Below are 27,560 nucleotides of genomic sequence, written 5' to 3'. Positions count from 1 at the left end.
GGATAGAGTATCAATTTGGGGCTTCCAACTCATCTTTCTATCTAAAACTATCCCAAGGTAGGTCATTACATTAGTCTGTTCAAGCTTGGTGTTGTTCAGCGTGACATGGCCTACCACAGGTCTCCCCTTACTAAGGACTTGATTTTGGTGACATTAACCTGAAGGTTGTGGTCTTGGTAGAAAACATCAAACCTATCAAAGGCAGCTTGCAGGCCCCTCTGTGTCTGCGATAGTAGGAGGGTGTCATCCGCAAACATTAGTAACAGATACTTTATGCCACCCAAAGAAGGAGCGTCTGTCGGAAAGGTAGAAAAATTCTGCACAACCCTGTTTATGAATAACAAAAAAAGGGTTGGTGCATCCTTGCCTTACACTCCGTGACACTGCAAATCTGTTAGTTACCTGCCCTTGTTTGCCCCAACAAACTTGGGCGTAGTTTCCCTCATGGAGCCTAACTATGACATTTAGAAGGTCCGGAGGCATCCCCAGGCTATCTAGGACCCCCCACAGTTTGGCCCTGGGTACTAGGTCAAATGCTGACCTAAGGTCAACGAAGGCAGCAAACAAAGTGCCACCACCTAAGCTGACTGTTTTCCAATATATTAGCTGGAACCTAGGGACCTGCTTGATGGTGCTGATACAGGATCTGAACCCGGCCTGTAGGGGTGATAGAATATCCTCCACCTCTATCCAACTCTGTATTCAAGCCAGGACCATCCTGGCCACAGTTTTTTTAATACAGTCGATTAAACTGATTGGGCGATAATTCCCCGGGCACGAACGAACACCCTTCTTATATATTGGCAGTATCTCAGCTCCTCTCCATGTGTCTGGGATAGCGGTCCCCCTGGCAATGGCGGTGGCCAAGAAAGCAATGTAGGGCACCCAGTTGATTAGATCGTAGTTGAAGAGGTCTGCCGGGATGCATCAATACCCGGAGCCTTTCCACTGGGAATCTTACTCAAGGCATCCTCGACTTATCTACAGTCAAATACGAAGTTGTGCATGTTAGCCATGGGCTAGGAATCTGAAGGAGAGCTTTCAATTTCCAATTGAGGGCCACAAAATTGGGACTCAAAATGCTCAACCCAAGTCTCCGCCGGGACATAGTTTATGGGAACCTGGCAGTTGGAGGAATTGCCCCATTTAACAATATGCCAGAACTTGGTCAGGTTTTTTTGTTTGCAGGCAACAAGAAGGTCCTGCCAGTGTTCATTATCCCATTCTTGTTTAGCTCGATTTTGAGCTTTACGGTAGTTAAACCTAGCTAGTCTGATATTGACCATGTTCTTGGATTTAATTGCAGAGGCCAGTTTGCCATAGGAATCCCAGCACAGTTTATTGTACCAATGTTTGAGCTTTGGTTGACCAATTTTGTTATTTGGGTTAATGGGTTTGGAAAGGGTATTTTAAGGCCAGAAAATAAATCTTCATTGAGGTTTGTGATCTCTCTATTAATATCTTCCTGGGTTTAAAGAGAGCGCAAAATTAACAGGGCCCGTGTGACTTCCGTACTAATCTCCGCTAATGCCCCAGGGTCAACAGTGACCCTTGCCCAGCGTACCCTACGTAAGTTGTTAGTAAGTAGGGCATCTGCAGTGACTAACTCTGTATGTGCTTCATCCGCTTCTGTCTGCAGTGTTTCCCCTTCTACACTCAGAGTCTCAAAAGAGCAATTTAGGTCCCCTACTAATATTACATTAATATCGGGGCTAACTGAATCCAAGAACCCATCCAGTTTCAGGAAGGTATCAGTGCCACGCCCTCCGGGTTGGCCTCTATTGTATAAGTTGACAAATAAAAATATCAGGATAATCCTGAAAATGCAACAGAATAACTAAGAGATCCAAACTGTCAGTGACTAATTTGGTGGGTCTGCAGTTAATACTTTGCCTCACCCATATGCTAAGGCCACCTGACGGTCTGCCCTTTGCCCCTCTAACTGCTGCCTTGTGGAAGTTAAGATAACCAGGTAGGTACACGGGATCAACTGCCCACGTCTCCTGGAAGGCTAGTATGGCGTAATTCTCCACCCAGGCAGACCATTCGGCTATGGGGATTTTACTCCTTAACCCTGCTATATTCCATGAAACCACAGTGAGCAAATGGGTGTCCCTGTCAACAAGCTCTTGGGGCAGAGACGTGGCATGTTGACTATTCGAATCGTTGATGTTACCATAATTTGGACACCCATACTCGCAAGAGCTGGGTTCCTTGGATGTACATACTCCAAATTCCAAGGGGTCCTCCCCGACCGGTGGAGATATAACGGGATCCATTGAAAAAGAGCACAGTGGGTTCGTGCCCAGAGCGCTCATTGTGGGAACAGGGCTGGATTTATGTCCCAGTCTTGGTTGCAACACAGGGTGTGGGCGCGGGGAAATGTTAGGACGCTCTTTCCCTTATCACAATTGCCCCTCCTTTAGGCTGCTACTAATTAGGTTATCCTCCATGACAGTACAACCTTTCCCCTTAAGCCTAACAGGGCATAGATGCTCATGGCTATAGGCCAGTCAGTCCACCCCCTCCAAATTACTCAATGGCTCAAATCTGTTAAACAGAGGGAAGTGGGACACCTGTCTGGATGGACCAAAAGGGCGTCCGGGGATCGTTTCCCAACCCTCACTCTGAACATAATGCTCACCACAGGAAGATTTGGGGTAAAAATAGAGCCAATCAAGAGTAAGAATTCCTCTAACACCCAGATTTCTAGGGTGATAACAGATGTGCCTAACCACTCTAGGGTCCCTGAAGTTTATAATTATGCAATCGCCCTCCAAATTCTTTGGTCTGGTACCCAACCAATTCACCATTCTACAGAGCAAAATTTCTGCGCTTATGTAGGGAGGGAGAGACCTGTTTTCATTTTACCAAAAGATGACCTTATTCTTGAGCTCACTATGGGACTCTAGCCGGTCTGGTTTAATCTCTGGGACTCCTGTCATAATTACCGTACAGGGTGCTGACTCGGGGGGTAGGTTAATACATCGGAGCTTTGATGATAATCCCTCTTTCCCAGGGGGCTTATTCTCTCTATTGTGATCGCTACTGCAAAATGTGGTAACCGACTTCCTCCTGCCTTCTCTGGCAGGAGGTACTGCTGTCTCCCTAGTGGAAATAGTGTCAGAGGAGATTTCTCTGCCTTTGGGGGTAGCTGTGTGGTGGTGTTGAGCAAGTTGACTAGGTAGAGTTGGAATGGGTGTACCGGTACTCTCTCGAGTAATGGAAGCAAAATGATTTCAATAATTGTTCCAGGGTTTCCAGTATTCCTATAGAGAGATAGACTTCTACAGATTGGGAAAGTGTTGACTTGTGGGTCCTACATCTAGAATCGTTTGTGGGTGTTAGGTGGCGTGCTACGGGAGGAATAGGATGTGGCTGAGTGGTGTTTTTTGAAACTTTAGCACGTCTCCCCTTTTGAGACCCTCCCCCATGCTTTCTTTTACTAGCAGTCAACTGTGATGAGTTTCCCTTTCCTATTGGAGGTGCCGAAGGTGTAACTACTTGTGGCGGAATGGGCATAACGGTCGGATTTGGTACAGAAGATCTATTCCCTAAAATGGAAATAATATCTGAGGTGGAATCTAAAAAAGAACTGTTGTTAGAAATGTCGTCCCCTACCCTCTCCGAGCTAGGGCCCGGACTCGGTTCACTGTCTAACTGCATAGTCTTTGGGGAAACAGCTGCCATAATTTTACCCAAAGAGGATCTCTTCGCCAATAGCTCTAGAGACAGCCTTTTTTCTGTAAGTGCAATTTCGTGCTCAAGGACAACAGCCGCTCTTGACACAAATTGACCGAACGTTCCCGACACGGAGCCCCCCACACAGCCCTGTACAATCTTCCTCCCATTTCTTAGATGTAACGCCATTGCTAGACGATTGGTGTATATATTAAAATATGAGAATAAGCTACTTAAAAACACATATAAGATAGATCACACGTCAATGTGAGCTGGAGTGACGCACTTGACTTGGTATTACATTTGAGAATGTTACCCAGCCTCGAGCTAAGAAAAGAAACAAAGCTTCCAGTCAATAGTCCCACTAAGAATAATATCGTAGAGTCTTGCATTACAGGTAAATATCCAGCATTGCAGTTGAAAGGGAGGGGGTCACGTCCCGGCCTCCTCCGACCCCAGACAGCCACAGACAGCCCCACCCTTGTCCCGGGCTTAGCCCGGCGTGTCCCCCGCGCGTTCCCGCGATGCGGGGAGTATGCCCAATTTAAAGAGCCTCCGGGCGTGGGAGATGACGTGTGCGGCTTGTATCGCTTTGCTCCCTTGGATCAGCAGTCCTCCACACAGCGGCCGTGGTGGCTGAGAAAGCGGCGGCGGGAGTGCTGCAGTGCGGGACCTTAGGTAGGTGAACCAGTGCTGCTCGAGACCTGTAAAATGCCCCAAACTAACAATGAAAGGCCTAGTTGAAGTTTGGGAGTTAGTTTGTGTGGGTGAGTATAGACATTGTCACAGGAAGTTACCTTGTTTGAAACTGCAAAGACATGCAGTGTGCCAGCTCACATTCCGTTGGAGTGCATGTTATTGACAAGCAGATAACTGCTGTTAGAAATCTGTGTGAATGTTAGTTTGATTGTGGGAGTTGGTGTTCTTTTAAGAAAGGACGCAAGGTTGGGGGCTGTAAGTTTAGAAGCTCTGTGTAGTTGGACATTCTTGGATAGTAATAAATGACTGTCATTGTGGTCATACTTTTCACCTGTGAGAAACACTTCTGTATGCTCTTTAAGACAGCGATATGTAAATGGGAGAAACCACTGCTCGTGAATAAACGTGCTACCTTATATAATCACATACAACATGAAAAACAACATGTGCACCTAGCAGGCACTACCACACTACATACTGTGGGAAACCTGTCTAGCCATGTACACAAACTGAACATGGCATGGCAGCTCGGCCTCACAATGCAGAATGCGGGGAGAGATGGAAGCAAAGTATGTGCGAAGGTGGTAAGTAATTATCGATTATAAAAGTATATAATGCAAAGTCTTGAGGGGATGTGCCGGAAAGATTTGAGTATGCAGAGCACAGACATGTACATGTCAACATACAATATGGACGCAACCATGATAGTACAATCAGTAGGGAAAATTACGGAATGGTAGCGCGTATGTGCCTCCTGCCCCCCCTAAATGTTTAGGGTAGTGAGCAGGCTCGGCGTTCGTTAGGCTACCATAGGGGATTGAAGAAGAGGCAATTTTCTCTGGGTGTGGTTCTCTTCCGGATTGGAGAACGTGTCTGCCAGGTCTGCACAGCTTACACTGCCACAAGGCTGACGCCATGAGCGAAGGTGGCTACGTGAATGATGCTTTCTGCGTGCTGGTATCTAGAAAGCGTAATGGCCGCTGCAACGCATATATAGTCCACAGTTCACCTTTCGACCTCGCCATGTGTGAAAGAGGGCCCACCACGTGCCGGCAGAAGCTCCTGGGCCGAGGTCTGCAAGCTCGGAAGGCTCCTGAGACTAACGCTGGGTACCGCGACACAGGCACACAGCACCCAGCCTGAGGCCCAGCACTGTGGAGTGCTCTGTATACTACTAACACAGTAGTCCGACAGACACCAACAGTAGAACAGTGTTTATGATACCATAGTGGGCAATGCTAGAACTGTATCTGAGAGTGGAGATGAAGGTACTCTCTTCGACTAGGTGTAAGAAACTCTAGGTCCCAACAATGGAACGGTGTGTTGATCACACAATGGACGATGTCTGATTGTACCTGTTACTGGTTTTTCACAGAACTCCCTCTGTTGAGGTGCCTCAGACTCTGTGCTTCAGTAGTTAACTGCTGCACATGGTTATTGGGCTTAGTTGACTGCTATTGCTGGAATACACAGTGGTACAGCAGGTCCAAACAGTGAAACGGGGTCTTAATTCTATGATTGAGGATGTCAGAAGTTAAACTTTGTGATGATTTCTGTGTACCCTCTCCGATGAGGTGCAAGCAACTCTAGGTCCCAACAGTGGAACGGTGTCTTGATCCCACAATGGACGATGTTAGAACTATCAGAGAGTGGAGATGGAAGTACTCCCTTCGACCAGGCGCAACCAGCTGTAGGTCCCAACAGTGGAATGGTGTCCTGATCCCACAATGGATGATGGTAGAACTGCATCTAAGAGCGGAGATGAAGGTACTCCCTTCGACCAGCTACAACCAACTTTAGGTCCCAACAGTGGTACTGTGTCTTGATCACACAATGGACGATGTCCGATATTACCAGCTGCTTGCTGTTCTCAGAAGTTTGTGTTGAGGTCTATCACACTCTGTGCTTCCATAGCTAACTGCTGCACATGGTTATTAGGCTTAGTTGACAGTAGTCAGTGGAGTATACTGCGGTACAGCAAAATGGGGTCTTGATTGTATGATTGAGGATGTCATAAGTTAAAGTCTGTGATGATTTCTGTGTACCCTCTGTGATCAGGTGCAACCATCTCTGTGCTTTCGAATCGAACAGTATGTGGCTGTGAGGTGTTAATGACCACTGCATCTGTTCTAGACTGGGGTTCTTAGGGTTCACAATTTAGATTGAGTGGTGATTGTTTAATTACAGAATCCAGTAGTTGAGTAATTAGAACGTCTATTGAAACATATACAATATTGTTTTATTAGAACATTGGAATGGTGGGAGCTCCACTGAAAAACAATGGAGTAGCTCCGTTCTTATAATGGCTGGTATAAGCCTGGAGCACCAACATTCCAACGTTTTTTTGTTCACAGCTCTGGCTGGGAACAAATGCTTCAGGGAGCCTGAAGGGATACCAATCCCCTTGCACTTTCTTAAGGCTCTTACAGCTAGATTCATGAAGCATTTTTGCAGGCGCAAACGGTGCGAATCGCAGAATTCGGCCGTTTGCGCCCGCAAAATTGGCATTTGGAATTCATCAATGGGTCATGAACTCGCTATTTGAAAAATCGGAAAAAATTGCGATTTTTCAAATTGCGATTGCATTTAAGAATCTCAATTTGAGATTCCTTAAATGCTATTCATGAACCATTAATAAATTGCGATTTCGCTATTTTTTGCCGCTATTTACCGTGAAGTCTGACTTCGTGGTAAATAGCGAAAACTGAGAAAAATGCACTTTTGTGCATTTTTCTCAGTTGTATGTTACACACACACATGTCCTTTGGACATGTGTGTGCGCAACATAAGCCTAAATTTACATTTCAGGGATGCTACAGGGTGTCCTTTGGACAGCCCTGGCACCCTTGAAATCGCATCCTTATTTGCGATTAGCAAATTGCTAATCGCAAATAAGGAATAACTCCCCATTCATTCCTATGGGCCTTAGGCCCATAGGAATGAATGGGGAGTTACTCCTTATTTGCGATTAGACTGGACACCCTGTAGCACCCCTGAAATGTAAATTTAGGCTTATGTTGCTAATCGCAAATAAGGAATGTGTAGGAATCGCAATTTATTTAGCGATTCCTACACACGAATCCCGTTTTGCAAGTCCTTAATAGCGATTCCTTAATAATCGCTATTAAGGACTCGCAAAACGGGACTTTGATGAATCTAGGGGTTATTTATTTGTTAGAACATTCCACCCTCTACTGGCAGAATGTTCAAAAAGCCTTATAGCCCTTTGTAGCTGGGCTATAGTGGCTATTAAAGTCCCACTTCCTTGTTAAAGGCCCTCGCCTCCCCATCCCCTGTGGCCTGCCTTTGTTTTTTTATTTTTATAATTTTATTATGGGGAAGGAGGTCCGCACGGCCCCCCTCCACGAGGCCGATATCTGCCCTGGGACCCCATCCCCCAGGACAAGGCTATAAATATATATATATTTTATTTATAAAGGAGGGGGCCACGTGGCCCCCCTCCTGAGGCCTCTGTTAGCCCCTGGGACCCCATCCCGGGGCTCTCCCTTGTTTTAATGTACTTGGGAGGGGGGCTACATGGCCCCCCTCCCTTGCCACTTCTGGCCCCGGGGACCCCATCCCCCAGGGCCTGGCCTCTCGTTGGGGACCCCAATGCCCTCACTGTCTCAACCAGCTCCCCGCCTCCTGCAGGAGCCAGCATTGCTTTTCCACATGGGGAGCTGCTAAGATGCAGCTCCCTTTGTGGAAAAACAATCTGGTTTGAATTATGGAAGAGAGAGCAGGTTTCCTGCTCTCTCTTCCAAAATCCAAACCACAGTGTGCTTTGACAGGCGGGAGCCACACGGGTCCCACCCTGCCATAGCAAGCTGAAGTGTCTCATGGGGTGGGCACCCTGGGACACTGCAGGAGCAAGCCCCGGGGGATGGCAGTCCCCATGGCCATCACAGGCTCCAGGAGGGGGGACGTTAGGCCGCCCTCCAACCTTGACAAAGCCCTGGGGTTGGCGCTCCCTGGGGCAGCGGGGGCCCCCGTGCCCCTGCAAAATTATTAACGAAAGCCCCGGTGGTGGCGGGCCCCAGGGCTTGGGGGGCTTGGAGGCCCCCACACAAAAAAAACAAAGCGGCGTTCGCCAGGGCTGCGGGGCCTCCCTGGGCCCCCGCTCTGAGATTTTCACATGCCCCTGGGACTTGGCCCACCCGGGGGCTAAATGATAACGAAGCGCAGTAGCCCGCGCTTTGTGTTTTTTTTTCTCAGCCGGAGTCGCGCAACCAGAGCAAATCCGGACGATTTTTTTAAAAAAGGGCTTTTTTGGGCCCTGAGGGTCCTTGTGGGACCCTCTGGGCAGGCAAAGGGAGTCAGGGTATTTCTACCCTGCCCCCTTTTCATGGTTTGCATGTTTCTTTTTCTCTTTTCTTGTGCCTCAGTTCTACCGAGGCACAAGGTGGCTGCCAACACTTCCAGGTTTGAAGTATTGACAGCCAATTAGAATGCAGCTCGTGGTCGGGAGGGTGCGCGGATCCTCTGTGCCTCTAAATACCGAAACTTTTTATTTTTTATTTTTTCAGCATCTACTGAACGGATTTACACCAATTAAAAAAAAAGGTCTCTTTATGAACCAGTGTATCCATGCCGAGCTGCAAATTGACAAAAGCCTTTTATAACTCCAGGCACAGTGTTACATCTTTGAAGTGGTAAAATGCCGACCTGAAATTAATACAAGCAACCCCTGACACATGTTTTGCTCTCATTAGAGCTCTTCAGAGAGGTTTAACTTTTTCCAGACACAAGAGAGCACCCAGTATAATTCAAAACAATACCCTTTTAGGCATAGCATGCTGCATAAATTATGCAAAAAAAGCAGAGAACTCTGGGTAGTTCTCAGGTTTAGGTAGAAAGCAGCTCCTGTATAGAGGACCCTCTACACCAGTGACACTCTAGATCTGCTCACCTGAAATATCCTCTTTTCTATCAAAGCTTTTAACCAAAGGATTAGCACAATGCCATCTACACTAAGATAGGAAGGGACAAAGTATTTTGACATTTCTACAGCAAAGTCTTTAAGCATAGGATTAGCACTGTGCTATCCATGCCGAGCTGTAAAATGACAAAAGGCGTTTACCACTCTAGGCACAGTATTACAACTTTGAAATAGTAAACTACCAACCAAGCCAACCTGAAGTGAATGAAAGCAACCCCTGACACGTGTTTCACTCTCATTAGAGCTCTTCGGAGAGGAACTGTATTGTTCAGACACAAGGGAGCACCCAGTGTAGGTCAAAACAATACCCTTTCAGGCATAAAGCGTTGCTAGAGTAAAGCATGGTGCATGGATGTTCACAAAGTGATTTTTTACACTGTATCTACAGTACAAGCCGCAGTGTTAGAGAGCACTTTTCTAACATGAGGGTCAAATCGTAATTGGGGGGTCGGCCCACCACCTGCCTGTTGGGCAGTATCCTGACTGCCGTGATAGTGGGTGTGGGTATTACCAACCGCTATCATTTCAGCCCCTGGTTTTGGAAGATATTTTCTTCAAAAATATTTTTGACTCAAAAATGTTTGTCATTTATATTTTAAGTGTAGGATCCCTATATTGTGGTAAACGAATTTTTTTACACAATTGTTTTGTCAACCGTCTTTTATGACACAATATTGTGTCAGTGATGAATTACTGGGAATGAAGATTGCTTGTGGATCTTGTATTTGGGGCAACTACTGCTCACTAAGTCTTTGTCTTAGAGCCTGATTGGCTGTTTGGCTTTGCTCTGCTTGCAATCTTTTTTTACATCTGTTGATTTATTACTTCCCTAGTTTTCCTTGACTCCCTCACTCCTCATTTGGCCCAATTGTGCTTGCTGCCTGTATTGTCCAGTGAATTGTTATTACTCCCGATCAAGAGATTGTCTTTTGATTCAATGTCTTGTGCTAGATTTGCTCTGTGGCTGCTCAGTGGTATTTAACCTTTGTTGTACTGCAAAGGTCTCCTCTTTGGAATCTTCGTCTTGATTTTTGGTTGGTTGGCACTTGTTATTTTACAGGTGTAGCCTTGTGTGTCTGACTGTGCTATGGGTAAAGAAAGCAGGGCCTCAGTACAGAAAGAATGGAAAGGCTACCCACTGTATGGGAAAGTAAAATACAGCCTTGTTCCCCGTTATGGAATATAATGTTATATTACTCAGTTGAGGATTCACTATAAGTATGGAAATACCAAGATGAAGAAGAGTTAAATCTACAGTACTACAAATTCCCAGTAAGTAATCAGGTCAATGTGGTAGATACATTGGGATCTTTTCAATATTATCGAAATATTAGACTGCATTTCAGAACGTGTGCCAACCACAATTTCTGACACCAAATGAAACTCCTCTGACGAATGATATGCCAGAAGGCTCGGGCCATATCAGATCATGGGCTTATGATCACAGTTTAACAATTACATTGGAAGATTAGATATGGTCCCAACATGTAATGCTTCGATATACCTGAATGGGACAACACTTTGTTAATGATAAGGAATTTTATTTCAGATAAAAGAAACAACATACCCATTTTAAATTGGTAAAATTAATACAGCAGTAACTAAGGGCCGGGTTGAGAGTTTTGCAGATGGGGTACTCTATTGAAAAGACGATGGAGTACTCTTCTGGCCTCATTTAAAGATGGGTGGACTGTAAGATTTGCGTTAACAGAGCCCCCAACAGTTCCGTCGACAGAAAGGTTTCTCTGACAATTCAAGGTTTAGGGGCCATCAGATGACTGGCAGCATCACACTGCCTGTCTTTTTAGGATGGACAGTGTAAAACCTGGCAGCGAGGGACATACAAATAAACATAAAAATATTACTCTAAAAAATCTATTCAAGTTTGAGGGTGTCATTATTTTTTTGTTTTTCAGAAACTTATGCTTTGGAAGTTTGTTTCTGAAAAACAAAAAGGTTAAAAGTTTGGAGAACAGCCTTTAAAATGAAGGGCAGCCATCCAACAAACTTTTCATACCTTTAATAGAACTACATTAACTGTGATTCTTTTCATGGTACATAGATGCCCCCTCGGCTGTTGATCATCTCTGAATTTAATAGAAGTAGTAATGTCAGGATGGTAGAAAATGCCCCACCACATGATACACTTAAATTCAGGCCTTAACTGTTGAAAAAGGGATTTGAATTTAACACATGTTGTCTAGTATCTGAAGCTAAGAAAAATAGAAACACATTAAAAAACTGATCATTATCATGTCTTAAAGATATGTGACTGATAAAATACGATTAGTGGAAAATCAGATCTGTGAATCAAATTGAAGACTTGCCTCTCATGTATTGAAGTGTATTGATTGTCATGCCCTCTGGAATGCCATTATTTGCAAATCATTGTAAAACATAGTTATACAATTTGGTCAAAGGGATGATATCTATATGTAAAGGAATAGAAAACCTAGAGTTTTTGGAATGACTAATAGTTAATTTACAATAATCCATGGGGGGTGGGAGTGCACCACTATCGCAAGGCCAAAATCTAATTCCAATGTGATACTATCATTGGTTTATGCAGAAGATTCCACTTTTGAGAAATATAAAATACATTCCAAACAAGAAACTTAGGACCTTCCGGATCACTTTAACAAATATAAAACAAATACACAATATCATCAGAAATTAACAAAAGAGAACATTTTACGTGAAGCAGTGAAAAAGTGATCTTTGCTAAGTTAGTTTGGGTGTTACTTCCGTTAAGTCATGTTCTTTGTTTCCCTTGTAAGTTTTTGAAATGGAGGAATGAGCATGTATTTTAAAAAAAATGTCAAAATGAAAACATACAAAAATCTGCAAGAAGCGTTATGAATGGATGCATGATGAATAAGGTATACAGTCACACAAAATTGTGTCTGAAGAACTACATATTACATGAGGATATCTATTTCATTATGAACTGTTTAGCAACAATTAAAATGTTTAAAATGTAATATTAGTTTTCAATTCAATTATCTTATACTGGACGCTTGTTTGGTATTTGTTGCCAAGGCATATATGTGCGTATTTTATACCTTTATTGTTGTCCATTCCTCCAACAGCGTACATTGTTCCTACAGTGGATTTCCTGGGTTTGGTCCTTGGACTTTGCATAAGTGTCCTTCTTTCTGGCAATAGGTGATATTTCATGGCTTCCAGTATAAGCTTCTGACATTCCAGGTCATCTTTAAAAAGCGCATGGTTTTCAAGGTCGGCCAATATCTAAAAGCAACACCGCATGGAACATTAACACACACAGATGACGAGGTATGGTTATATCATGGAAAATAGTAAAAGAGCGTCAATACACTTTAAAACTAAGATACCAATCGTCAATATGAAATAATTTCCGGGTAACATACATTTTGTCCAAACTAGAACATTCCATAGATTTACTGGTATGAACTGAAATTGATTCAATATATTTAAAATACGTCTTGCTGACTACTGCACCTGGTATCACAAATTATCTTTTTCAATATGCATTTTTATTGTGCTTCTGAAGTCTTATAGACCAAAGCCAAATTATAGACGAAAGGCAAATTGTGGTGATCTTTACTATTGCGAAAAATTTAAATATACCAAACAGAACATTGATATTAAAGCGTACATCATAGTTGATCTGCGACCCCCCCCCCCCAAAAAAAAAAAAAAGTTCTACATGTCAATGTCTAAGTAAAACGATATTTATAAAATCAGCTCTTTGGTCTTTCTATTTACCATCTGTAGACTGAGTTTAGTGTGATCGGTCATGTGTTTGAAGAGATCGATTGTAGGCTGGGGATAAAGCTACATGCCCCAACGCCACCACAAACTGTACTGCCTGAAATTTGGTAACTAAGTTGACAGAAATTGGCGGCTCACTTTACGATGAATAATATAATGTCTTTCACTGAGAACCGACTACAGAACAAAACGCTCTGCTCAATTGGCGTATCACTGGGGACTGTGCAATTGGCAGCCGCTCCAAAATGGCCTGCAGTCATTGATTCCCACACCTGTCTGCGGGCATGATTTAAAAAACGCTGAATTTGAAAGTCAACACTTTGCTTACACAGGATGACTCTTAAGTGTGTTACAGCTGGCCAAGTTATATGGAATTCACAAAGAGACCCTGAAAACCTACATCATGTGTACATTTAGTCCAAATGTGAACTTGCACATTTTTCATTTTGATTTGTAACCATGGGCAAATGTTTACCCTGAGAAGAAATCTATTCATTAAACCTCAATCAAAAACTCAAGGGGCCATTAAACACATAGCCCCCTCCCTGCGCCCTCTGTTGCAGGCTTTTGCACCTGTTCCCTGCCTCCTCGAGTCACTTTGGTATTATAGAAGGGGTTTCATATGGTCATGTGGCCCCTGTAAATAATTAATAGTATATTCATGATTTTTTTTAAATTAATAAATGACATTTCATTAAAATTATTAATTTATAAGAAAGACATATATAGGCACTAACTTTCTGTGGATGCAATCATGAGGAAGCGTTCCCTCATTTGCATGCAAATATAGGAATATTCTGTGATTGAAGCCGCAGTGTATTACAGACACAGGCACAATGGCAAAGAAGATTTCAAGAATGGCATCGAATGTGAGCCACATGGAAGTGGGTCGTCCCTCAGTGCACCACATTAAGGTGCTCCGTGGGAGGCAATCAAACTGGCCCCAAGGACCACTTTCAACTCACTTCACCCCCTACAGGGCATGCCAGATTCCCATCCAAAGTGAGGTTGGTTTGCCTCTAGTGAAAGACCATGTTATTGATTCAAACCAAGACCATATCTGAAGATAGCATTCTCCTCAGTGCAGGTGCAAAATGTTAGGTGCAAAAATTCACACCTGAGACAGCATATTTTTGCATGTATTCGATGTGCATTGCCCAATACTGCTTCAAGAGCACCTAGTTATGGATGCATTATGGTGCAGATAGTTGAAACTAATATGTAATTCAAACAAAGATTTCATTTCCCAACCAGATGTACAACCAGCAATTTTACGCTCGCAAATTGCGAGCCACAAAACTGGATGTACAACAGTGTGTTTAACACTGTTTGCGATTCCCAATGGGGTCACATGAATTTTAATGAACCTCTCGCAATTTGCGAGCCCATTGGTAATGGCAGCCTTCCCAGGTATGGTGGCCTGCTGGACTCAAAGCAGTTTTTCATTTTTGAATGCAGCCTGTTTTCCTTAAAGGAAAACAGGATGCGTTTTAGAAAGAAAAATGAAATGTTTTTGTTTCATTTTGTTAAAGGCAGGCAGTGGTCCCTTGGACCACTGCCTGCCCTTAAAAAATATTTGCAGAGCCTGTCACGAAGGGGAAGGGGTCCCACCCTGTCTAATTTGGGACTCTATTATCACCCTCTTGAAGAGGGTGGTAATTTGCGAGTGTTTTGCGACCACAATTGCGGTTGCAAAACATTTGTTCATGGGTTAGAGAGTCGCTATTTGGAAGGAAACGCCCCTTTCAAATAACAAGTCTCTAAACACTTTTTTGTGAGTCGCAATTCATTTGTGACTCGCTAAATTGCATTAGTAAAGGGCCATACGAATTTTAGCATGCGCAAACGGGTCGCTACCCCGTATGGGCAGGGTAAAATTGGTAGTACTTCCGGCCCTAAATCCTGAACATAATGCTCAAATTCGGATTGTGGAAATTCCACAATGCTGACAGAAATGGACATGTTTGTAAAGAAACCTTGAACATGTACATTCCTGTCAATCCTGAAGCAAGAAATTGCTTTTGGAATGAGGTACTGTGTTGGTAGTGCTTGTTAGTTCAATGAAATCTTGGAGATGAGAACATTCGTTTGAAAGTTAAGGATAATGCCGATGTCAGATGTAACAAGGAAAATGGCAAAATTCTGACAACATTTTGATTTATCAGGTGACAATAAGAGAGTGGTGTATGGAAACATGTTCTTGTGACCCTATATAGTCAGTTGAGTACAAATTCAGGATACTATGGGGCATATTCACAAGGAGCTATCGCCGAATTAACAGCAGTTTATCACAGTCAAAGTCGTGATAAATTTACCTCCCCATTCACAAGTCAGACCCCCAGGATATTGCGGCATAGATTTTTAAATTTAGCGGCACAAAAATAGAGATTTAGCAGCACAAAAATGGAAATTTAGCGGCATTGTTGCGGCTCTTTATTTTACTCGTAATCATTCCTTTTCAGTCTTAAATCAATGTAAACTGAATTAGCAGAGTATTCCAGATATGTTTAAAGTGTCTGCGGCTCTATGGAGGCACAGCTCCAATCTGCACCTTGTGAGAGGGGGTACTACTTCTCCCTGGGGTGTTTTAGCAACCATGAATGCACCCCTGCCTGGGCACCTCTGCCACCTGGACCCGTCCAGAATGTGCCACGGGGTGTTACCACGGTAACGTATAAGTGTTCCTGTTGCCATTTCTGAACTCTGCTTTTTAACTTTCTCTGAAGGGTGAAAGGCTGCCTCACCCAGAGCTTTGCTGCAGGTGCATTCACCCCTCTGCTAGCCGTGCTATGCAATACATCAATGATCTAGGAAGGAGGCAGCCTAAAATAAAGAAATAAGTACCCACATTACCGCCTGGTATGATTTTCACCCCTAATTAATGACAAAGTGAAGCTGCTGCGCCTCACAGATGCACCCAGTTATTTTCCAAAAGTTGAAATAGACCCTCCCCGTTGCGATCTCCTGTTTTAGCTTTTTTTCTGCGGTTTTTATATAGTGCAAACTCAGCCCGGAGGTATTGGAGGGGTTTACATGAACACCGGTTATATTACACTAGAACACATTCATTTTTAGTAGGCCCGGGATATTAAGTGATTTGCCCAGAATCATAGTATAGTGGATGGCAGGCTCAAACCTGGTTCCACAGCTCCAAGGTCAGCACCTTTGGCCCTTAGGCATAGTATACAGTTGGCCTGCCTCTAACAGGACGGAGGGAGGGGTTTCATTAATTATGTTGAAAATGTGCTTGGAGTAATGCAATTACCAGTAACGAATTGAAGCATTGGTAGATGCAGCCGAATACTGAATGGATACAGGTGAGATGTAAGGGGAAGCAGCAGGAATGTACCTTTGCATAAAATGCACTGCCACTGAATGTCAGAGTACCAGTGTCCGATTGGTTGTTATTGACTGGTTTGCGCCTAGTGAACTGACCAGTATGTACTTCTAAAAGGTAAGAATGAAAAAAAGGTGAACAGGGGAGTGCACATCATGCAACTTTTGAAAACGAGAGTATGCACAAAATCAGAAAAAACGAATCTGGAGGCAAACTCGAACGCAAGATTTTTTCTGTAGATATAGTACTGAATATTACTTAATATGTCGAAAAAAATAGTGTATAGGCCCAAAGGTTTTCTTGGGAGCTGGCCACCGCTGCTGACAAACCAAAGCAGCCAAATATCAGAGCTGCCTCATGTTGATGCCACTCAACACTTCCTGTGTATCTGCTGTTGCCGGTTCTTACTTTATCCCGGCTTTTTTTCCCCTTTGTCACTGTTCTCCTAGCTTGAAGTCTGGTAATGTTGATCGGCATTATAGCTCTCACATGTTCGAAAGGCCACTCTAAAGCACCATAGGAAAACTAGGTGCGTAAAAAGAAAGGCGCTGCAGATAAAGCGTGATGAGACAGGAAAGAGCGGGGGGCACTTTTTGGCTGAAGAAAAGGGAGAGCCCCCTTCAAATGCAAAAATGGCAAATATGCCCCCAGAGTATCCGCTTCTCCTGTCTTCCACGCACTTCCAAGCTCACAACCCCTCCTTAAAAAGGTCACCACTAAAGTTGCCAAATGGAGTTGTATGCCCACCTTATTAAAGCCGGGCCTCATGGCGCGCTGAAAGCTTTATTTCGCTACAACAGACCTGTATGGGTGTTGGGATTGAAGTGGAAGATGTCCTGAGAAGGAGAGATCCGGTGCACCTGCCATCGCGTCTCTCTGAAAGGTGCACCCCGACCGAGTTCCCGAGGAACAGAACGATGAGGCCACACGTAAAGATTATGCAGTTAATGCTGCGCACGTCTCCTCTCACAGCTTGGCCAGGAGGAATCAGATATTGGACGGGGCCACATAGTGACGTTTTCGCGCATAGCCAATAAAAGGGCATTGTTTGTTTTGGTGTCTCCCGGTAGACACTTTTTGTAAATATCGCGGCCAATATTGCAAATATCGCGGCCATCGCGCTAGTTAGTCGATTTTGCGATTTTTTCGTGAATCGCGAAATGCTTGAGGGTCTGACAAGTGGTGTTAACAGCCCACAGCACCAGTTTACCCATGATAGCAGCCGCAATAAACATCGCCACAGAGGACCCCCGCAACTATCGTTAATGAGATGCAGAGCAGGCGTTCCCGTGCAAAAAGCAGTGACAACACAACACCTCAATATTCCCAATGACCAGCCAGATTGGAGATAAGAATGCAAAACACGCCATAAGGTGTGTTAGCGGTACAAAAGGGGGTGGTAATGGACGGAGCATCTGAACCAATCAAACACTCACACCCAGGCTGAAGACGGCTGGAATGCCAGAAACCGGTCCTCGGAGGCTTGTTTCTGGTCCAGGGAAGACATGGCTTGGCAGTTTGGGCTGGACTGTTCCTATGAGGCACAGGGTCAGACTGATTTGCATATAGCCATGTCTGAACTGGGGTGGCAGAGTGGGCTAAAGAACGGTGATGGATTAAACCCAGATCTTTTGACTGGGTGTGAGTGTTTGATTGATTCGGTATACAACCGTTTCAACACAACTTTTACAACGCATACTGTTTCAACGCACACCATTACAACGCAGGATCCTTTACAACGAATGCCTTTACAACGCATGACATTACATAGCAGATGCCATTACAAATCATGCCATTACAACGTAAGTATAGGTAAGTATATAATTTTATTTAAACATTTTTAATTAATATAAAAAATATTAAAAATAAATTAAATACATTAATTTAAGTAATTTTATATATATATAGTTTGGGTTATGGGGTACAGGGGTATTTTTAGGGTTCAGGGCTGGGTTTGGGTTATGGGGTTTATGGGTATTTTTAGGGTTCAGGGCTGGGTTTGGGTTATGCGGTACAGGGGTATTTTTAGGGTTCAGGGCTGGGTTTGGGTTATGGAGTACAGGGGTATTTTTAGGGTTCAGGGCTAGCTTTGGGTTATGGGGTACAGGGGTATTTTTAGGGTTCAGGGCCGGGTTTGGGTTATGGGGTACAGGGGTATTTTTAGGGTTCAGGGCTTGGTTTGGGTTTTGGGGCACAGGGGTATTTTTAGGGTTCAGGGCTTGGTTTGGGTTTTGGGGTACAGGGGTATTTTTTAGGGTTCAGGGGTAGGTTTGGGTTATGGGGTACAGGGGTTTTTTTAGGGTTCAGGGCTGGGTTTGGGTTATGGGGTACAGGGGTATTTTTAGGGTTCCGGGCTGGGTTTCGGTTATGGGGTACAGGGGTATTTTTAGGGTTCAGGGCTTGGTTTGGGTTTTGGGGTACAGGGGTATTTTTAGGGTTCAGGGCTTGCTTTGGGTTTTGGGGTACAAGGGTATTTTTAGGGTTCAGGGCTAGGTTTTGGTTTTGGGGTACAGGGATATTTTTAGTGTTCTGGGCTGGGTTTGGGTTTTGGGGTACTGGGGTATTTTTAGGGTTCAGGGCTAGGTTTGGGTTTTGGGGAACTGGGGTATTTTTAGGGTTCAGTTTTTAATTAAATATTTTAAATAAATTAAAAAAAATAATTTTAATAATTTTATTATTTATTAATAATAGTTCTTTAAAAAATAAAATAAAGTAATTTTTATCCCTACACTATCCAGCACTTACCCTACTATTACACTCCCCTGGAGTTAGAATATTATTTGTAAACACCTAAACTATTTTTTAAAATATATATATATATATATATATTTACAAATAAATTAATTAAAAAATAATTTAATATATAAAATTAATTAAATATTTATTAAATAATTTTTTAAATAAAATAATATACTTAACTATACTTACGTTGTAATGGCATGCGTTGTAATAGCATCTGCTATGTAATGTTTGCGTTGTAAAGGCGTTCGTTGTAAAGGAATCTGCGTTGTAAAAATTGCATTGTAAAGGTGTGCGATGTAAATGTATGCGATGTTACGTCCATCACCAACCCCTTTTGTACCGCATAAGGTGTGTTAGCAGCAGGTAATTAACACCTGCTCTGACCTGGTGTAAAGTCGGATGGCAGCCTACACTACAAAAGGGAGCCCAGCCCAGGGCATCATCGGAAGGGCAACTGATGGCATGGAGCCACTCTTCATGCAGCCCGGACACCCAAGAGGGCCACAACACCCACCGCCACCACCCCGGGACCCCAAACCCCAACTGGAATACCCCGACCATGACAGAGGCAGCGCAGACAAAGACACCGGCCCCCAAGGAAATGCACCTGCCACAAAGACCCAACATCTGACAATGTCACTGTCCACTACAGGCTGAAAGGGACAACCATCCTATGCATACTGACCATCATCGCCTAGCAGGCCTACGGCACCAACACAGCGGGCAACCAACATCCCACCCCACACCAAGCTGCTGGATGTGCTGCACCTGATGGCCCCTGGCACACCCCAATGAACACCTGTCAGAGTCGGAGGAGTCTCACTGCAGGCCACATTAAAGTCCCCCACACCTGTCTTGAACATCACCATCACCCTGGCACCCCAGTCCCCATACTTTGAACACAATGCGCAGGATCCGCTGTAGACAATCAAGGACAAAACGCCATAGCTAGATGCACGCACGTGTTTGGGGCAATCTACAGAACACATGTCCTACCTGTGCCCCCTGGTGACACAGCACACAATCACCGCAACAGGAAGCACACATCACACATCAATGTGCAGGCAACATCGGACCACCGTGGGACCTCCACCAATGTTGCCTCCAAATACAAAGCCAGTGTGCATGATTCCTTCATCCTCCGACAGTCCATCAGCAACCAGCCTTTCCAGCAATGCAACAAGGGAAATGCACAGCCCTTGGCAAGTTCCAAATTTACACCCCACTCACCTCAACTACACAACCATGCCATCCACAACTCTGGCAATGCACACATCAAAAAACCACAACCAACATGCACAACAACATGTCCACCAACTAGACACGACAGAACAATGGTTACAATGGTAACCTGGGCAAGCCGTGAACATGAGCCATCAACGGCATGGCACCTCAGCTACACAATAGCGGAATGTGGGGAAAGGTGGCAACCAGGTATGTGTGAAGGATGCAGTAGAACCATGACTGGGAAAGTACACAATGCCAAGAGTGGCTGCGATGGGCTGAACAGACTGCAGTATGCAGAGCACACCCATTTCCACGGAGACATACACCTCTGGTGTATGGAGTGTAGTGGACAGTGGAGGCAACCATGTCACCCAAGCCAGTGGGGATCTTTGTGGAAATGTTGCCTGTTACGCCACCCTCATAAGCGTGAGCAGAGTGAGATGGCAAGGCGAACGCCAGGCCAGCGAAGGGTGTGAATAAAAAGCACGTAGCCCTGGGCGCTGTCCTCTTCCGAAAAGCCCAACATCTCTGCCAGGGCGGCGCCTCCCACTCCGCCCGTGGCCGATGCCGTCCTTGTGAGCGGCGTTGCCTGCTATACTGTGCGCCTGCCGTACCCCGGCCCAATGGACCATAAACCCGTCAGGCCCGTCCCTGCACGGGCAGGTCACACTGATCATCTGCCGACACCGACGTGTGTAAGGAGGGCCCACCAGGTGCCTGTGTAAGCTCCAAGCCAGAGACCTGCGACCCTGCCAGCCTTGCAGGCCATCGCTGGCCCCCTGATGCTGGCCCACATTATTCTTTACTCATTCATATACTACACCGGCATCCTCTTTGGCCCAGTAGGTCCCATATGTGATACTGTGTCCTGGGTCCTGAATGGCAGTGACCCAAAATCAGTGAGGTACAAAAAGGGGTGGTGATGGACTGAGCATCTGAACCAATCAAACACTCACAACCAGTCAACAGATCTGGGTTTAATCAATCACCATTCTTTAGCCCACCCTGCCACCCCAGTTCAGACATGGCCATATGCGAATCAGTCTGATCCTGTGCCTCATGGGAACAGTCCAGCCCGAACTGCCAATCAGTGAGGCATAGTTCCATATGTGCATCTTGTGACATGTGGTGCCACTAACCCTGTTCAACGCCAGCCAGCCACACATGGTGCCACAAACCATATTTCAACACCAGCCGACGACACGTGGTGCCACAAACCCTGTCCAACGCCAGCTGGTGTACATGGATGAGGGATCAGGACTACCTGCGGACCAGTAGGTCTCACAGCCAGCACCTACTGGAATCACGAATGGCAGAGTCCACACCAGTGGCCGCACGGAGAGGAGTAAGAGGAAGATGCAGCTCAGTCCGGATGAAAGCCGGGTCACAGTCACGGAGGTGACCGAACATGTGGTGCCACTGAACCTGACCTACGCAGTCCGGTGGGGCCACCAACCTAGGCCGGCATCACTCGGTGAATGGCCTGTGCTGACCGCTGCCTCTGGCTTACACTGCTCTTGGCCGAGGCTGCGCTCGAGTAGCTCACAGATTTGGAAATGGACATCAATTATGCAAAGACAGATTACATATCATTGCACGCAAGGAGAGGCGTAAGAGGATGATGTGTTCCATTTTAGTGGAAAAAAAGGAGCATTGTTACAGAGTTGATCGAACACTACCAACAACTGCCCTTGTGTCACTAACTCTGTGCATCTCAAGACAACGACACGTGGCTGTGGGCCACTGCTGACTGCTGCTTCTGGCCTACACTGTGGTCCAGTAGGCCACACATTTGGAGCAGAGTCTTGATTTAACAATGGCTGAGTTCATATCAGTGTACCGGCATCATAGCAGACTGCATCCCCTCTCAGCCGCATTGCCACCAAGTCTGTTGCTTGACATTCTTGAAAACTTACTGGTCGTACATTGGTGGCGTCTGAGTCTATGTACTAGGGGCTAGTTTTCATCCTCATGTAGCTGATACAGAATTGGTGGTGAAAATAAGGCTTGCACTTTCCACCCCACTATTTGTTGCTTCCGGATAAAATGAAACCTTCTGCATCATGCCCTGGAGGACATCATCCACTGTCCCCAGCAACCCTCCGCAACTTACACCTCAGACATTGATGAGGACCCACTCAGGTTGCATGGCCCATCTGACTGCACCGCAATTCACCGTCCCGTGGCTGGGTGCCTGTGCTGGCCGCAGTGCATCCGGGGCCACTAACTATGTGCTCGTCCGGGCCGATCACTTCTTCTGAGATAATAGTGGGCCCTGAAACGTTGACCTTGGGGTCATCAACGCCATTTCTCTGTGGCCTTGTGCTGTATGCAGCCTCCGGGCTCAAATGCGTCCCACCGGGGCTCACACACCGAAGCGAGTCCAGACCACCATGGACGTCGCATTACCGCAGGAGGCACACGCCACCACCGCATGGACCACCTCCAACCACCATCTGCCGGAGTCGAATCTGTGGTCCTGAAAGACTTACGGAGTTGCTCGGACCAGTCGTGGATGCCATCATCGGCCTGATACCCTGCTCAGAACTCCAGGTGCCAGTGACTCAGTGCACTGCAGGCCATTGTCCATTGCTGATTGTGTTTTGTGCTGTGGAGCAGTTGCGCAGCTAGGTCTACTCAAAGAGTGTGGGGGCCCTGAGACTTTGATGGGGAAGATGATGCAGATCTAACACACCTCACTGCATCTGCATCAGGAATTTATCGAAGGGACACAATCCAAGGCTTTTACTTCACATGAGCGACTCAAATCTAGTGTCCCAACCACAGTGCTCTGCTACTCACAGACACTTCTGTTTGCATGTTGGTTGTCCTCTGGACTTTCTCCAGTTCACTCCATGTTGCTCAGCAGTTGACTCTGTTATGCATGTGTTTCCTGTTTCCATTGCACTGGTGTCCAATGTTTAAGTGGTTACCAGCAACAGACATTCCGTGTGGAATGGCTTACACTCACCCCACACACATCCAGCACATGCGTCACTGTACATGTGGCCCTGCCAATAAAGGGGCAGGGTGCACAGGCCTGTAGCCAGTAGCAAGTTCAACATTATATATGCATGTGTCTCTGTGGTCTTGTTGTGTGCATGAGGGTCCTGTGCCCTACAACATTACATTGTGCTGTGTACATTGGATGCAGACATGTCACCGCAGGCAGCGGGTTGGAGCTTGGACATGTAGCTTTGTCGTCACCCACTCAATTCATAAGGGAGTGGCCAGGGCCGTCGTACGCAGAGCCAACATGGGTGTATGACTGCTAGTTGAGCGCCCCTGGACGTGGTTCTGTACTGTAAATGTACATCTGCATGTGTCTCTATGGCACCGTGGGTCTCCTTAGTGGGATGTGAGTGGGGCCTGAAGGGTGATAGACACCTACGTATGTGTCCTAGTTCCCATCCAATGGGTTTGGCCACCACCAACACCTGTTGGGCCACCTCCTCTTGGCATGATAACACATGGCATTGGGGTGCCATGTGTGGGTGGGTGAAGTGTTGTGAGCCAGGTGCTTCCTGCTGTGCGGTCTGTTGCAGGCTCGGTGTTCTCCTCTGAGTAGCTTTGCTGAACAGGTCCTGGTGGGGGGGTTACATGCGATATCCATAATCTGTTGTAGGGCGTCGGTGTCGATGGTGTGGTGGTCCTCTCCAGCATCACAGATGTGTTGTATTCTGTGCTCTGCTGAAGGTGTTGTGTGCCCCTCTGCAATGTGAAGGGGAGATGCATGTTTATTGATTTATTTATTTATTTAAGAGTTTTATCATGTTGACATGTATGTTGGTGCATTGTGCTGGTTTGCATGCAAACTGTATGGCAATGTACATAGTGACTGTTTGGGGGTGCTGAATTCTTCTGCGGGACAGTGTACATTTGGACTACATGACAGATGTGAGGTTGTACACATACATTTCCATTGTACAATTTCCAGCTCTGTCAGATGTAGCAGGCATGTTTCTGTGCATGTGCGGAGCCAATTGTGTCCTCTGTTCTACAGTGTCAGCTATGTGCATTGTACCACATTGTCGTCAATGCGGGTGTGCTGTTCTTGCTATGTGTGTATGCTGCAGTGCGCCATGGGGATCTGGGACATGATCCTGGGTAATTGTGGATGTGCAGTGTGCTACACCTCGTTGTGCATGTGTGCCATTGTGCCCATCTCCCCCATCCCCAGTCTCTGTTTGTTGCACTCCCTGTTGATGTTGTGTCAGGTCCTCTCGAGCTGTGTCCGTACTCCCTACTCCTTGCACCGTCTCCACACTGATGACTGTGGCATGGGCTTCCTCCTGTAGCGCTTGACTGCCACTGCCTGTCACCATTGCTGTCTTCCTGTTTTCAGCGGGTTTGTACCTGGTTTAGGATGTCACGTCATGCCGGCGCCTATTGGCCTCCTCAATTTGCATCCTCAGCACTCCGACTGCATTCCAGGTGGTCTGCTAGTGGGTCAGTTGCTGGTAGTGTTCTGTCACCTCTGTGACGCTGGTCTTGTTTTCCTGTGATCTCCACCCCGTCTTCCTCTCCCTCTTCTCCTTGGCCTTCCACAGCCCGTTGTTCCTTGCTGGTATTCTGTGGGGGTTGTGGGGTTCGAGTGGTCCTCTGCGCTGGGGCAGGGCATATCCATCTTGCTACGTGCTTTGGCATGTTTCTGGTGTGTTGTTTCTGTGTTTTTTATGGTGCATTGTCCTGCCAGACGCATGGCATTTGCAGGCCTGTGGCTGGTTTTTGCTACCTATTGTACTGCTGTTGGCCTCAACGCATGTTTTTTAGCGTTAGCGTTTTGCATTTTTGCGGCGTGGCGTTGATTTTCACACGGACATTTGACGCATTATCTGATGTCTATCGCATGCTACTGCTGCGTAGTGAATTTAATGTTGTTAGACTTAAATGTTGACACAGGGTTATTTTCCCGCCATATGCTGCAATGTTAAAAGTTGTGTTACGTTACTCTTGCAGTAGTTATCATATGTTCTTGAGAATATACCCCTATATTTTATAGGCAATAGGTAATGAAGGGATGGGCTTGTGATGGGGAGGGCCATTGCAATATCTACACCATTCAGCCTTGTAAAGTAGCTTGTGCCACCCACAGCACTTGTCTTTGTAGTACTCTCTACTGAGTATTTTTTGCACAATGCCCACTAGCAGGTTGTTGTTTAGATGATTCACGTTTGTACTTAAGTGTATCAGGTTTCAATAAACCATATAAAGATTTGTGCTGGCAATTGTTATTTTTTCAAGTTAATAACTTAAGTATGTTAATGGATACATAATTTCTCTGTTTTGTATGTCCCATTTATATATGACATTTTACTTTTTTATAATGCAATTATAAACATTTGCCAGCATAACCCTGGAATGTGATTGTTAGTAGCTTACCACAAAAAATCATCTTCTACCCAACAATATCAACTATTTAATGGAAGACCTCAATGTTAATTTTCATGTACTGCAGGATTTCCTGGAACCAACTTTCTCCTTGCTGGAGGAGTAATTATCACTGAAGCAGACTGAGATTTTAGTGAATTTGATCTGAAATAGTTTGGACTACTCTTACAATAAGAACTGCATTACTGTGGACATAGCAATTAATACAGTGAGTAAGCCAAATGGTTCCTTTCTTATAGTCGAGGCATATTGTGGAATATGCTACTCAAGTTTCTTAATTTCATATGTCTGTTGGGTGAGTTAATTCCAGAAATAGCTGCTTAGAATCCAACAGAACCTCTCTTCTCTTTCTTCTTGATAACTGTGAAGATGGTTGTTTAGAAATGCCAGCACCTTATAGAGAATATTGGGCTACTTGATTGGAACCAACAGGGTTTTTTCCACTAACTTGAGTCATGGTCTGTATTGATAACAGATTGGAACATATCCATGCTTAATGCTGAAAAAGGTGGTTTCTCACTGTTCTATGTTAGACACCTCAGTGACAAACGATTTGGTGCTTGATACCAATTGCTAAATTGTCAGGGTTTGGTAGTTGGCTTCATTAAACAAGGCTTGTAGGGAGTTGTGTCTTCATTATCGGTAATACTCCATCTATCTTACTGACTAAACCTATTTAATTCCTCCAACATGTTTTGTGGCTGTGTCATGATCCAGTGTTTATTGTTGTTCCCTCAGTTTAACATCTACTTGGGGCCCATTTGGATCTAATGTATTAATGTATTTATGCATGTACTGAAGTATTCAGATTATTGATAGTGACCCCAGGTACTAATAAAAAACACCAGAGAGCCTTACAAAGCCAAAGATGTTACAAAGGTTGCCATACCAAAGGATGAGGATAGAAGGGAGAAGTGGACTCTAGAGTGTTTGGATATGTAGAGGGATAGTCAGAGGTGGGAAATCAAAGTGTGTTAGTTTGGGATGTGAAGATAAGTGTTTCCATTTGCATACAGAAGAGGAGTAGGGACATTCTTAGTAGTAGCTGGGCATGTTCTGAGAGAGGTGAGATGGGGTTTTGAGACACCGATTGGTAGGTGTTAGAACTGGGAGTCTCTAGTTGGCAATGGCTTGCGCCTTTGTCCAAATAGGGACCCTTGCTTCTAGTCCTGCTCACACCTGTGATAGCTTGGCACGAGCAGGAAGACATCTCAGAGGCAATGTGTAAAGCGTTTGTGAACACATACAGTGAAATCACTACAAATCAACACAACACAGGTTTTATAAAAATAAGTATGCTTTATATAGACTTAACACAAGACCAAAACAACAAAAATGCACAATACAGTATTAAGAAAATTACTTTAAGATGGTAGAAATAACTCAGTTCACTTTAGATGGTAAATGTGACACGTTTCTCACCAAGTACCATTAGATGTTTCACACAAGATGAACAAAAGGTTCACAGTGAGAACGATGCGTCAGTTCCTTGCTTCGGTGGAGGTGATGTGTTTGTTCCTCAGTGCTTGCGCAAAGTAGGCAATGCGTGTGTTCCTTACCGGAGTGGAGGTGATGCAATGATCCAGTGGTGCGTCCCAGTTGCGATGTGACAAGATGGCGCCTCAATGCGATGTGTCGATCCAGTGCTATGCAAGAAGATGGCACCCTTGATGCGATGCGACGATGTGAAGATGATGCATGCAAGCCCGGCGGCCGTGCAGCGACTCTGTAACTTTGGAGCCGCGACAGGCCCTGCGCCACGCTTCTCCAGTGATGCAACAGTGACCTTTG

General features: G+C 45.2%; 1 protein-coding gene across 1 annotated transcript in view; it reads right to left on the bottom strand.

Annotated features, from left to right (window-relative positions):
* Positions 1-27,560, bottom strand: part of KLHL1 (kelch like family member 1) — a 1,646,193-nt gene that overhangs the window by 547,553 nt on the left and 1,071,080 nt on the right. Inside the window, exon 6 of the mRNA XM_086934899.1 lies at positions 12,382-12,568. Within this exon, the coding sequence (XP_086791025.1) occupies positions 12,382-12,568 (187 nt within the window). The remainder of the gene's footprint in view (positions 1-12,381; positions 12,569-27,560) is intronic.

The sequence above is a fragment of the Lissotriton vulgaris genome, chromosome 8 (assembly GCF_964263255.1).
Source record: "Lissotriton vulgaris chromosome 8, aLisVul1.2, whole genome shotgun sequence".
Taxonomy (NCBI): domain Eukaryota; kingdom Metazoa; phylum Chordata; class Amphibia; order Caudata; family Salamandridae; genus Lissotriton; species Lissotriton vulgaris.
Note: the sequence above shows the minus strand (reverse complement) of the source record. Positions and strands in the feature narration are given on the sequence as shown.